This window comes from Mobula hypostoma, chromosome 3 (assembly GCF_963921235.1).
Source record: "Mobula hypostoma chromosome 3, sMobHyp1.1, whole genome shotgun sequence".
Taxonomy (NCBI): Eukaryota; Metazoa; Chordata; class Chondrichthyes; order Myliobatiformes; family Myliobatidae; genus Mobula; species Mobula hypostoma.
Window position 1 is genome coordinate 16,656,821 of NC_086099.1, and position 12,557 is coordinate 16,669,377.

The following is a 12,557-nucleotide window of genomic DNA, read 5'->3' on the forward strand; positions in this document are numbered from 1 at the left end:
GAACCTGAGGCGATTAGGGAGCTGGAGGTAAAGGAATCTCTTGGAAGTAGTGATTATAATATGATTGAGTTCAGTTTCAAATTTGAAAAGGAGAAGCTGGTATCAGGTGTATCGATATTTCAGTGGAACAGGGGAAATTACAGTGGTATGAGAGAGGAACTGGCCCAAGTCGATTGGAAAAGTAAGCTAAATGGAGGGACGGCAGAGCAGAATTGGATGAAATTCCTGCAAGAAATAAGGAAAATGCGGGAAAAATATATTCCAAGAAAAAAGAAAATCATGAATGGAAAAATGGCACAAATGTGGCTAACGAGAGAGGTTAAGGCAAAAATAAAAGCAAAAGAAACGGCGTGCAAGGAAGCAAAAATTAGTGGGAAAAATGAGGACTAGAAGACTTTTAAAAACTTACAGAAGGAAACTAAGAAAGTCATTAGGAAAGAAAAGATGAATTATGAAAGGAAGTTGGCGATTAACATAAAAAAGGATACTAACGAGTTTTTTTAAATATATGAAGAGTAAAAGACTGACAAGGGTAGATACGGGACCGATTGAAAATGATGCTGGAGTAATTATAATAGATAACAAAGAGATGGTGGAGGAACTGAATGAGTATTTTGCATCAGTCTTCACAGTGGAAGACATGAGCAATATACCTGATAGCCAGAGGTATCAGGGAATAGAATTAGGTACAGTCAAGATTACTAGAGAGAAAGTGCTTGGGAAGCTAAGTGGACTAAGAATAGATAAGTCTCCCGGTCCGGATGAGGTGCACCCAAGGGTTCTGAAAGAGGTGGTTTTGGAGATTGTGGAAGCATTGGAAACGATCTTCCAGGAATCAATAGACTCTGGCATGGTTCTGGAGGACTGGAAGGTCGCAAATGTAGTTCCGTTTTTTAAGAAAGGAGGGAGGCAGCCAAAAGAAAATTACAGACCTATTAGTCCGACGTCGGTAGTTGGAAAGATATTGGAGTCAATCCTCAAGGACGAGGTTATGAAATACCTCGAGGTGCATGACAAGATAGACCGAAGCCAGCATGGTTTCATGAAGGGAAGATCCTGTCTCACCAACCTATTGGAATTTTTTGAGGTAATCTCGAATAAGATTGACAAGGGAGAGGCTGTGGATGTTGTGTATTTGGATTTTCAAAAGGCCTTCGATAAGGTGCCGCATATGAGGCTGCTTAATAAGATGAGAGCCCATGGAATTATAGGAAAGATATTGAAATGAGTGGAGCATTGGCTGATAGGCAGAAAGCAAAGGGTGGGAATAAAGGGATCTTATTCTGCTTGGTTGCCGGTTACTAGTGCTGTTCCGCAGGGGTTGGTGTTGGGGCCGCTTCTTTTTACGATGTATATCGATGACTTGGATTATAGATTAAATGGTTCTGTGGCTAAATTTGCGGATGGCACCAAGATAGGTGGAGGAACAGGAAATGTTGAAGAAATGGAAAGGCTGCAGAGAGACTTAGTCAGTTTAGGAGAGTGGGCAAAGAAATGGCAGATGAGATACAACGTTGACAAATGTACGGTTGTACATTTCGGAAGAAGAAATAATAGGGCAGATTATTATTTAGATGGGGAGAAAATTCAAAAATCGGAAGTGCAAAGGGACTTGGGGGTCCTCGTGCAGGATACCCTAAAGGTTAACCACCAAGTTGGATCGGCGGTAAGGAAAGCGAATGCTATGTTGGCATTCATTTCAAGAGGAATAGTGTATAAGAGTAAGGAGGTGTTGATGAGGCTCTATGGGGCATTAGTGAGACCTCATTTGGAATACTGTGTGCAGTTTTGGGCCCCCTATCTTAGAAAGGATGTACTGATGTTGGAGAGAGTTCAGAGAAGATTTACGAGGATGATTCCTGGAATGCAGGGGCTAACATATGAGGAGCGTTTGTCAGCTCTTGGATTGTATTCATTAGAGTACAGAAGAATGAGAGGGGATCGCATAGAAACATTTCGAATGTTGAAAGGGTTGGACAGAGTAGATGTGGAAAGGTTGTTTCCCTTGGTGGGTGAGTCCAGGACAGGAGGCCATAGTCTTAGAATTAGAGGGTACCCAGTTAAAACAGAGATGAGGAGAAATTTTTTTAGCCAGAGGGTCGTGGATTTGTGGAATTCGTTGCCACATACAGCTCTGGAGGCCCGATCATTGAGGGTGTTTAAGGAGGAGATTGACAGATATCTAATTAGTCAGGGTATCAAGGGATATGGGGAAAAAGCCGGAAATTGGAACTAGATGGGTGAATAGTTTAGCTCATGGGGGAGCTGCGGAGCAGACTTGATGGGCCAAATGGCCTACTTCTGCTCCTTTGTCTTGTGATCTTGTGATGTATATAAAATAGTTAAATTAACTATTTTATATACATATAAAACAGAAATTGAAAAAAGTGTGATGTGGTGTTCATGGGTTCACTGTCCATTCAGAAATTGGATGGCAGAGGGGAAAAAGCTATTCCTGAATCGTTGAGTGTGTGCTTTATGGCTTCTTGATAGTAACAATGAGAACAATGCATGTCCTGGATATTGGGGGTCCTTAATGATGGACTTTCTGATGCACTGTTCCTTGAAGATCTCTTGGACACAATGGAAGCTCGTATCCATGATGGAGCTGACTAGTTTTACAACTCTCAAATATCGACATAGAAAAGAAAATGCCATCTGTGCAGTGATGAAGGCTATGTGCTTGGGAGCATTTCAGTTACTGTGCAGCTGCACGTGGTCATGATCTACAACCTTGAGATTAATTTTCTTGCAGGCATTGATAGGAAAATAAAGAAATGCAATAGAATTTATGAAAACCTACTCAGAAACAAGGACTGACAAGCAACCAATGTGCAAAAGAAGACAAATTGTGCATTAAAAATAAATAGATAGATGGGAAGATAGATGTAAAATAATAATAAATAAATAGATAGATAAATATATAGATTATATACATAAATAAATAGACAAATATGTAAACACGAGAAAGTCTGCAGAGGCTGGAAATCCAAAGCAATGCACACAAAATGCTGGAGGAACTCAGTAGATCAGGCGTTATCTGTAGAAATGAACAGATAGCTGAAGTTCAGGCCAAGACCCTTCTTCAGGACTGGAAAGGAAGGGGGAGATGCTAGAATAAAAAGATGAGGGGAGGGGGATTGATTTTTTTTTAACCAGAAGGAGAAATTGATATTCATGCTTTCAAGTTGAAGCCTACCCAGATGAAATGTAAGGTGTTGCTCTTCCAGCCTGAAGGTGGCCTCACCTGGGCACAAGAGGAGGCCATGGACCAACATGGTGGAATGGGAATGGGAACTGAAATCTTCAACCACTGGGAAGTTTCACTTTTGGGGGATGGAGAGAAGGAGCTCGATGATAAATAGGTACATGAATGGCAGATATTTGGAGTTCAGGTAGATGGGACTTGGCAGAAGAACAGGTCAGCATAAACAAGATGGCATGAAGGGCCTGTTTTTGTGATGTAGTACTCCGTGACTCTATGATTGCTTAAATGGATTTCAATGTCCTCTGGATAATGGGACAAACTGGGTCAGGTTGTGGGTGATGGTGGTGGAGCAGATGTTAACAGAAAAGCCTTGTTCTCTTTGCAATTTCCCCTGGCTCACCTTGCTCCAGTTACCTATTTTCCACATAGCGCATGGACGCACGAAGCATCTCCGAGCAGGGACCGGCTTCTTTGTCTCTTCACAGTCGGATTCTTCATTAGTACTGCACTCCACCTGCCTCCACACAGCCCCAACTCCACACGTGGTAGAGCACTGCACACAAAGTAGTAGAGAAATGAAGCATGCAAAACCATGGCAACAGAAAATGGGCACAGCAGTTTGCTAAATGTTCAAGTACCATAAATATACTGTAAAAATTGGTCTTACATAATGAATCTGCAGTTGCAGCAGGAATGAATGTTCTACATCTGTGTATCAGGCACATTCTAAAGGTGTGTCTCACATAACCAAGCAATTCCACTACAAAACATCTGAGGATAGAAGCATACAGTTCCGTGGTATATGCACTTCAGCTTTGTCCTATGGTACAGAAATATTGTTCCATAATGCTACCTCCTGGGCAAACTGCTTCTTCCAAAAGCTCCCTTCTGGAAGAGCAAAAGTGCTATTAAAATAAAAACTGGAACCCGTCTTAAAAGTTTCTTCCTCCAGGCAGTCAACCTGATCAACTACTCTGTTTAGACCCCAATGCCACCCCGACCTGTTACACCAGTCACAGCACTGTAAACACTTTAAACCACTTTTCATAATGCATTGTAAATACATGCTGATATTTATGCATTTATACACATTTTATTCCCTATCCATACCTTATTTTTGTATAACTGTAATTTTATATTTTAGACAGTTTTTTATAATTATTGATTGTTGCTGTTTTTTGTTACATGTTGTGCCAACACAGCACAGCAAATTCCTAATACATGGAAATGGCAAATAAAGTTAATCCTTGATCCTTATGATCTCTGTATCTTTCAAATCAGGTTTTCTTTTGACAATCTGTATAGAATTTTTAAATGTTTGCTGCTCAGTGGTTGCAACAGTACCCCACTCAATTTTCCCTATGCTACTAGTAGACTCCAGACAATTTGTGTTGATCATCACGAAGGGTAAAATGATGTGTACTGTATATATCCCACTTGTATTTTCATCATCGTCGTTATGTGCCACATCATATCACCTGGGCAAACATGGTCTCATAACCATAATCGTTCTTGGCAATTTTTTCTACACAAGTAGTTTGCCATTGCCTTCTTCTGGGCAGTGTCTTTACATGACAGGTGACCCCAGCCATTATCAATACTCTTTAGAGATTGTCTGCCTGGAGTCAGTGGTCACATAACTATGACGTGATGTGCACCAGCTGCTCATACAACCACCCACCTCCTACTCCCATGGCTTCACATGACCCTGATTGGGTGGGGTGGGGGGCTACACATTGCCCACAGATGACCTGCAGACTAGTGGAGGAAAGGAGCACCTTACACCTCCTTTGGAAGAGATGTATCTCCATCCTGCCACCTGAAATTGTATTTTACTCCCTTCAAAACCTACAAAGGTGACACTGATTGCAAACATTATTTGAAGTAGAGTGTGACCCCCCCCCCAGAAGATTTAGTTGCAAGTACATTCAGTTGCCACTTTATTAGGTACATTAGGTATTTCTGTATGCTCATGCTCTTCTGCTGCCCATCCAATTCAAGATTCAAAAAGTTCTGCATTCAAAGATGCTCTTCTGCACACCGCTGTTGTAACACGTGGTTATTTGAGTTTCTATTGCCTTCCTGCCAGTTTGAACCAGCCTGGAAATTCTCTTCTGGCCTCTCTCATTAACAAGATATTTTTGTCCACAAAATCCTACACAGGGTTTTTTTTGTTTTTGTTTTTCGCACCATTCTCTGTAAACTCTGGAGACTGTTGTGTGTTAAAATACCAGGGGGTCAAAAGCCTCTGAGATACTCAAACCATCCCATCTGGCACCAACAAACATTCCACAGCCAAAGCCACTTAGATCACATTTCTTCCCCATTCTGATGTTTGGTCTGAACAACAACTGAACCTCTTGACCATGTCTGCATGCTTTTATGCATTGAGTTGCTGTCACGTAACTGGCTGATAAGGTAACTGCATTAACAAGCAGCTGTACAGATGTACTTAATAAAGTGGCCATTGAGTATATAAATAAAGCTAACGAATTATTTGTCCTTGGGATTGATTAGCTTTTGCTTTGGCTGTTGAGCACTTCAACCAAACTCGCCCCACCTCCCAATCGGCAATGTGTTCAATGTGTTTAATGGTGGCTTCCATAGGGAAGTTTCCAGAGCTGCCTTCAGCCACAGTCCTTTATTATAAAGGAGGAAGTGAAAGGTATTCTCACTCTCTGCTCATGGAAACTTCCTTGCCTTCTTATCTAATACAGGGAGAAAGTTATTGACCTAAATTTCTGGTTGCCTCACTACAGGAAGGATGTGGAAGCCATAGAAAGAGTGCAGAGGAGATTTACAAGAATGTTGCCTGGATTGGGGAGCATGCTTTATGAGATCAGGTTGAGTGAACTTGGCCTTTTCTCCTTGGAGTGACGGAGGATGAGAGGTGACCTGATAGAGGTGTATAAGATAATGAGAGGCATTGATCGTGTGGATAGCCAGAGGCTTTTTCCCAGGGCTGAAATGGTTGCCACAAGAGGACACAGGTTTAAGGTGCTGGGGAATAGATACAGAGGAGATGTCAGGGGTAAGTTTTTTTTTATCAGAGAGTGGTGAGTGCATGGAATGGGCTGTCGGCAACAGTGGTGGAGGTGGATACAATAGGGTCTTTTAAGAGACTTTTAGATAGGTACATGGAGCTTAGTAAAATAGAGGGCTATAGGTAAGCCTACTAATTTCTAAGGTAAGGACATGTTCGGCACAACTCTGTGGGCCGAAGGGCCTGTATTGTGCTGTAGGTTTTCTATGTTTCTATGTAAATTACAGATCAACAGTGAATAAAAAGATCATCCTCCCTATGATCTTCATTCCCAGAATTCACTAATCACATATATTTAATATTTTTATCTTTTATTTTTATTCTAAATATTCATATATTTAACATGGTATTATTAAAACCATTATATTTAGCTAGCATGAATTCAGCCTGATTAGGTTCATTTACACTTACAGTGCTCTTTGACAGAGTTATATTTATTTCACTTCCAAGATGGCTTAGTGTTAATTTGACTCGACAGCCACACATCCAGGGATTAATTTAATGTTAGAATTTAGTTTATCACTTGTATTACAAAAATATTCTGCCTAATACAGTTTACAGTAGATGTAATTCCTCAGATTGAAATGTTTCTTTGCTACAAGGAAAAGTCTATTACAGCTTTTGACTGCTAGTCTGTACTGCCCATTTAGAAGACGGTAATGGAAAGGCCGTTCATGATGCAAATTTCTTTTAATAATTACACTATAGAGAAATTTATCTGTCATAGTTGGAAGAACATCATGGGGAAATTCTGGATGTGAGGTTAAGAGTTGAGGATCAGTGATCCAGAAACTTCAGTTTTAATCTTATGACAAGAAATGCTTGAAATCTGGATCAATGCACGTGAAATGCTGGAGGAACTCAACAGGCCAGGCAGCATCAATGGAAGCGAGTGCAGTCGACATTTTGGGCCAAAACCTCTCAGCCCCAAACGTCGACTGTACTCTTTTCCATAGATGCTGCCTGGCCTGCTGAGTTCCTCTAGTATTTTGTGTGTGTTATTTGGATTTCCAGCATCTTGTTTGTCGTACATTAAACACATCATTTGCATCAAATCAAACTAGCCTGGATTGTGCTGAGCAGTGTGCAAGTGTTGCTACACCTCCAGTGCCAACACCGCGTGCCCACAAATCACTAATCCTAATTCGTATATCTTGGGAATGTGGGAGGAAACTGGATAGGAAATCTGGAGGTGGCAGCGGCAAGGATGAGAGTTTCAGGAAGCAGGAAGCCAGCAGTATTACAGAGGTAAGAGTAGCTTGCATCCCCATTGATCCAAATTATTACAGAAAGAATCCTGTTCCCCTTCACGCAGCCCAGGAGACAAATGAGATCTGCTTATGGTTGTGACAAAGTTTTCAGAATTTTCCTTCTCTCTTTGTTTAGCTGGTGTGAACGAGTTGAGAGAGCGAAAGTAAACTGGAAAGGCCCAGATAGGGTGGACATGGAGAGGATGTTTCCAGTAGTAGAAGAGTCCAGTACCAGAGGGCAGAACCTTGGAATACAAGGACAACCCTTTAGAACAGATGGGGAGGAACTTCTTTAGCCAGAGGGTGGTGAATCGGTGGAATTCATAGCCACAGGCAGCTGTGGAGGCCAAGTCACTGGGTATACTGAAAGTGGAGGTTGATAGGTTCTTAGTTCGTCAGGGTGTCAATGGCTACGGGAAAAAGGCAGGAGAACGGAGCTGAGAGGGATAATAAATCAGCTGTGAGGGAATGGTGAAGCAGATTTGATGGGTGGATGGCCTAAATCTGCCCCTATGCCTTATGGTCTTAAAAGTTCATTCAGATAGTTCAGGGAAGAAAATCTGGTGCCTTTGCCACAGCCTGTCTTGTTCTTGTTCTTATTCTGGACCCTTGACTGTCTTCTGACATCATCAGCGAATTCAAAGGGTAATAAATGATAGATGGTAAATGCTGGACTCTCCAGTCATGAGCTCATCCCAAAACCAAATAAATCAGAAGATATATAAGACTTTCAAAAGTATTAAAACTTGATGTATCCATAAACTATAATAGATTTATTTATATGAAGACCTACCTCACTCCAGTTCCCAACTTTCCAGAAAACAATGCCTGTCCTAGTTAGGTTCTCAAAATCATCGTTATCTATTGTAACATTAGTCGATATTGTTGCAGGCACAATATTCTTCAAGGGTGCTCTAGTGGTTGACTCCGCTGTGGAGAACAGAAATGTATTTCCAAATGGTTTTGAGAGATTTACCCAAGATGAAGGTGTGGTACCAGCTACATTAGAAGTTGTAAGCTCAAAGGTGACCTGCGGCCCATTGTCACCAGGAAGAGCTGGGTTATCAGTAGCACTGGAAAAGTGATTGGCATTCAGCATCTTCAGTAGTTTCAGTTTAAGTCGGTCAATAGTTGCTTTGACTTCTGGATCTACTTTAAATTTTGAAAGATTTATTTTTCTATGATTAAAACCTGGAGAAGCTACTGTTGCATTTGGCTTGACGGCGTGTGTCCTACTGGGTGTTACTGTAGTCATAAGTGTTTCCTGTGTAGCACTGAGCAATGTAGATTTATCACCATACATAGAGGCTGTTGGTGCTTTTGCAATTGTATCATCAGATCCATCTGTTACAAGAGAAAGCTCAGGACCTTCTGTAAATGAGGGCAGGTAAGCAATCTCTTCAGTGGTGAATTGATCATCTGTAGAGATACCAACGTTTTCATCTGCGGTGTTTTGTGTAGCATTCACAGTTTGAGTTGTATGTGTGATCTTTCCGGGTTCAGGAAATCTCTTTCCAATGTTAGTATTACCCTTCCTGGTTAGATTCTGATGGCTGGGATTAAAGTCATTGTCATAGTGTTCATTGTACAACACTGTGTTGCTTTCCCCATTGGGCTCGAGCTTGTTTTCCAAATTCATCTGATTTCTTGTTGCGGTAGATGTAGAAGTCGCAGGATCCGTGTCAATGGGTGGCTGCATAGTGATGTTGAAGAGAAGTGGTTGTTCGGTTGTGATAAGCATCTGTTCGTAGTTAGGTTGAACTTTACCATCTGAGTGATTTAGACCATATTTAGGCCACAGTTTATTAGGGAAGCCTTTGTTAAAAATCTTGCCGCCTTTGGGCTTCCATGGAGGAAGGAGATTTTTCTTATTGACAGGACAGCTCCTTAAACCACATAAGCCTTTAGTATTTGGCCTTTTGGATATATTACAGAGCTCCTTATTAATCAAGGTGCATATTACCGTCCGTGTGCGGAATCCACCTCCACATGTAGCTGAACACTGAAAAATAAATAGCAAAAATCAGAAGAGGCCTTCTAAATATATGGAAAACAGACTGAAATAAAAACACAGCCAAAAATTAGCCCTTTTTGAACATTATTGTCATATAGATTAAAATTATTAACGAAATAATACTCCTCTATGTCTGATTTCAATCACTTGTGTACCACTTAGCTTTGTGTAGGCCTCTCTTTATTATCTATCTCTCTAGGTATATATGTATATATCTATGTATTTATATTTTGAGATCATCAAGAACCTCTCAACCTCGACTTTGAGCCGCTTCACCCAGCAATTCCTGGGATTTAATCCAAGACTAATCACGGGACAAATTAAAATGACCAAATAACTTATCAAATGGGTCATCTTTGGTCTGTGGGAGGAAACCCATGCAATCACGGGGAGAACGTACAAACGCCTTAGAGGCAGCCGTCTATTAACATTTCTAAGAATTTCTGAAATTATTCCCAAATACTTCCTTGATTTGTAAGGACATCAAAAGTTATGGGGAGAAAGCAGGAAAATTAGGCTAGGATTACATTGGGGGATTGTTGGGCAGCATGACTTGAAGTATTTGATTTTATCTCAATAAAATAAAATGAAAAAATAATGGGTTTGACAGGGATAATAATAATTCAGCCATGATGGAATGGCTGATTCATTGGGCCAAGTGGCTGAATTTTGTTCCTTTGCCTTTGTGTTGGGCACGTGGCCAAGTGGTTAAGGCGTTCGTCTGGTTATCTCAAGGTCGCTAGTTCGAGCCTCAGCTGTGGCAGCATGTTTGTGCCCTTGAGCAAGGTGCTTAATCACACATTGTGCGAGGAGTGGCGCCCCACACAGATTTCCAATCTGCGACTTGTAAGGCATGAAAATGCCTGACACAGGCCTCTCATGGTCTGAGTCGACGTTCCCTCCCCTCCCTCCTTATGGTCTAATAACAGAATATTAAACAAGCATTTAATTCTGCATGAACTGTTGGCACATCTATAGTTTTGCTCAGTATGATTTACAGCAGTGCTTAGAATACACCTCACTGTCTCACTTAACAAGAAAGAAATCCCTATTTATTTCTGGTGCATTCGAGCAAAAAATGGATAAATGACTGTGGCGAACAAATGAAGGAGCAATGATCAGTACAGCTGACTCACATTAATATCATGAATTAACATTTCTAAATCAGTATTCAGTATCTCCAAGCCAATGAAATCCACAGACAACATGCAGCCAGAACGTTCACTTCGTTGAGCTTTTATAAGCCATGAGTCAACCTCACACAGAGTATTGTGAGCAGTTTTAGGCCCCTTATCTAAGAAAGGATGTACTGGCATTGGAGAGGAGCCAGAAGTGTTCACGAAAGGCCTGGACAGAATGGACATGGAGAGGATGTTTCCTATAGTGGGGGAATCTAGGACCAGAGGGCGCAGCCACAGAATAGAAGGATGTCCATTTGGAACAGAGATGAGGAAGAATTTCTTTAGCCAGAGTGCAGTGAATCTGAGGAACTTATTGCCACAGAGGGCTATGGAGGCTAAGTCGTTGGGTATACTTAAAGCAGAGATTGATAGATTCTTAATTAGCAAGGCTGTCAAAGGTTACAGGGAGAAGGCAGGAGAATGGGGTTGAGAGGGATAATAAATCAGCCACGATGGAATGGCGGAGTAGACTCAATGGGCCCAATGGCCTAATACTACTCCTGTATCTTATGGTTTTATAGTCTAATGTTAGAGATACACTATGTTCTTTTATATCATTTAATTAATAATATATACTTACAATTTATTTGAAATAACTTTGAATGATGATAAGCATGAATTTTGTCAAGCAGCTTTCAAATCAGTTGAATGGGATTGAAATGATGAAAAGATAAAAGTCATTAAAACAATCATTACCAAAGAATAGAGTTATTAGAACACATTTAGCTTGTATTTAACTGGGAGGAGGAAGGATGCAGCTCACAGAACTGCTGCCTAGCAGCACGGGAGATCCAGGTTCAGACCTTAGATGCTATTTGGGGGGATTTGATGCCCTCTATCTGACCACATGAGTTTCCTCTTACCACATCCCAAAAACATGCTTCTCAACTCTCTCCAATGTCAGCATATCCTTTCTAAAATAAGGAGCGCAAAACTGCACACAATACTCCAAGTGTGGTCTCATGAGTGCCTTATAGAGCCTCAACATCACATCCCTGCTCCTATATTCTATATTTCTAGAAATGAATGCCAACATTGCATTCCCTTTCTTCACAATTGACTCAACCTGGTGGGTATCTTGCACAAGGACTCCCAAATCCCTTTGCATCTCTGCATTTTGAATTCTCTCCCCATCTAAATAATAGTCTGCCCATTTATTTCTTCCACCGAAGTGCATGACCATACACTTTCCAACATCGTATTTCATTTGCCACTTCTTTGTCCATTCCCCTAACCCCTAAACTATCTAAGTCTCTCTGCAGGCTCTCTGTTCCCTCAACACTACCCACTCCTCCAGCTATCTTTGTATCATCAGCAAATTTAGCCACAAATCCATTAATACCATAAGTCCAAATCATTGACATACATCATAAAAAGCTGCTCTATAAAGCCATCTCGTAGACATTCAACAAATTCTCTCTCTTGTGATATGACACCATCCTGATTTTCCCAATCCCCTTGCATATTGAAGTTCCTCATGACAATTGTGGCATAACCGTACAGCTTGGCTACTATTTGGAGGCTTTTATATGATTTCCATAATGTGTCTTACCTTTGTACTTTCTTAACTCCACCCACAGAGACTCAACATTCCCTAACCCTATGTCATCTCTTTCTGATGTAATTGCATCCCTTACCAACAGAGCCACGCCACTGCCTATGCTTCCTACCTGTCCTTTCGATACAAAGTATATCCTTTGATGTTGAGCTCCCAACTATGACCTTCTTTCAGCCATGACTCAGTGATGCCCACAACGTCATACTGACCAATTTCTAATTGCGCTATGAGTTTGTCCACCTTATACCAAATGCTACATGCATTTAAATACAGCACTTTCAGTCCTGCATTCTTTGCCCTTTT

The 12,557-nt window shown here is 41.1% G+C and overlaps 1 protein-coding gene across 1 annotated transcript in view; it reads right to left on the minus strand.

The window, feature by feature from the left end:
- Positions 1–12,557, minus strand: part of adamts12 (ADAM metallopeptidase with thrombospondin type 1 motif, 12) — a 642,106-nt gene that overhangs the window by 15,080 nt on the left and 614,469 nt on the right. Inside the window, exons 19-21 of the mRNA XM_063042019.1 lie at positions 9,434–9,503; positions 8,295–8,431; positions 3,609–3,761 (exon numbers count right to left, since the gene is read on the minus strand). Of these exons, the coding sequence (XP_062898089.1) occupies positions 3,609–3,761; positions 8,295–8,431; positions 9,434–9,503 (360 nt within the window). The remainder of the gene's footprint in view (positions 1–3,608; positions 3,762–8,294; positions 8,432–9,433; positions 9,504–12,557) is intronic.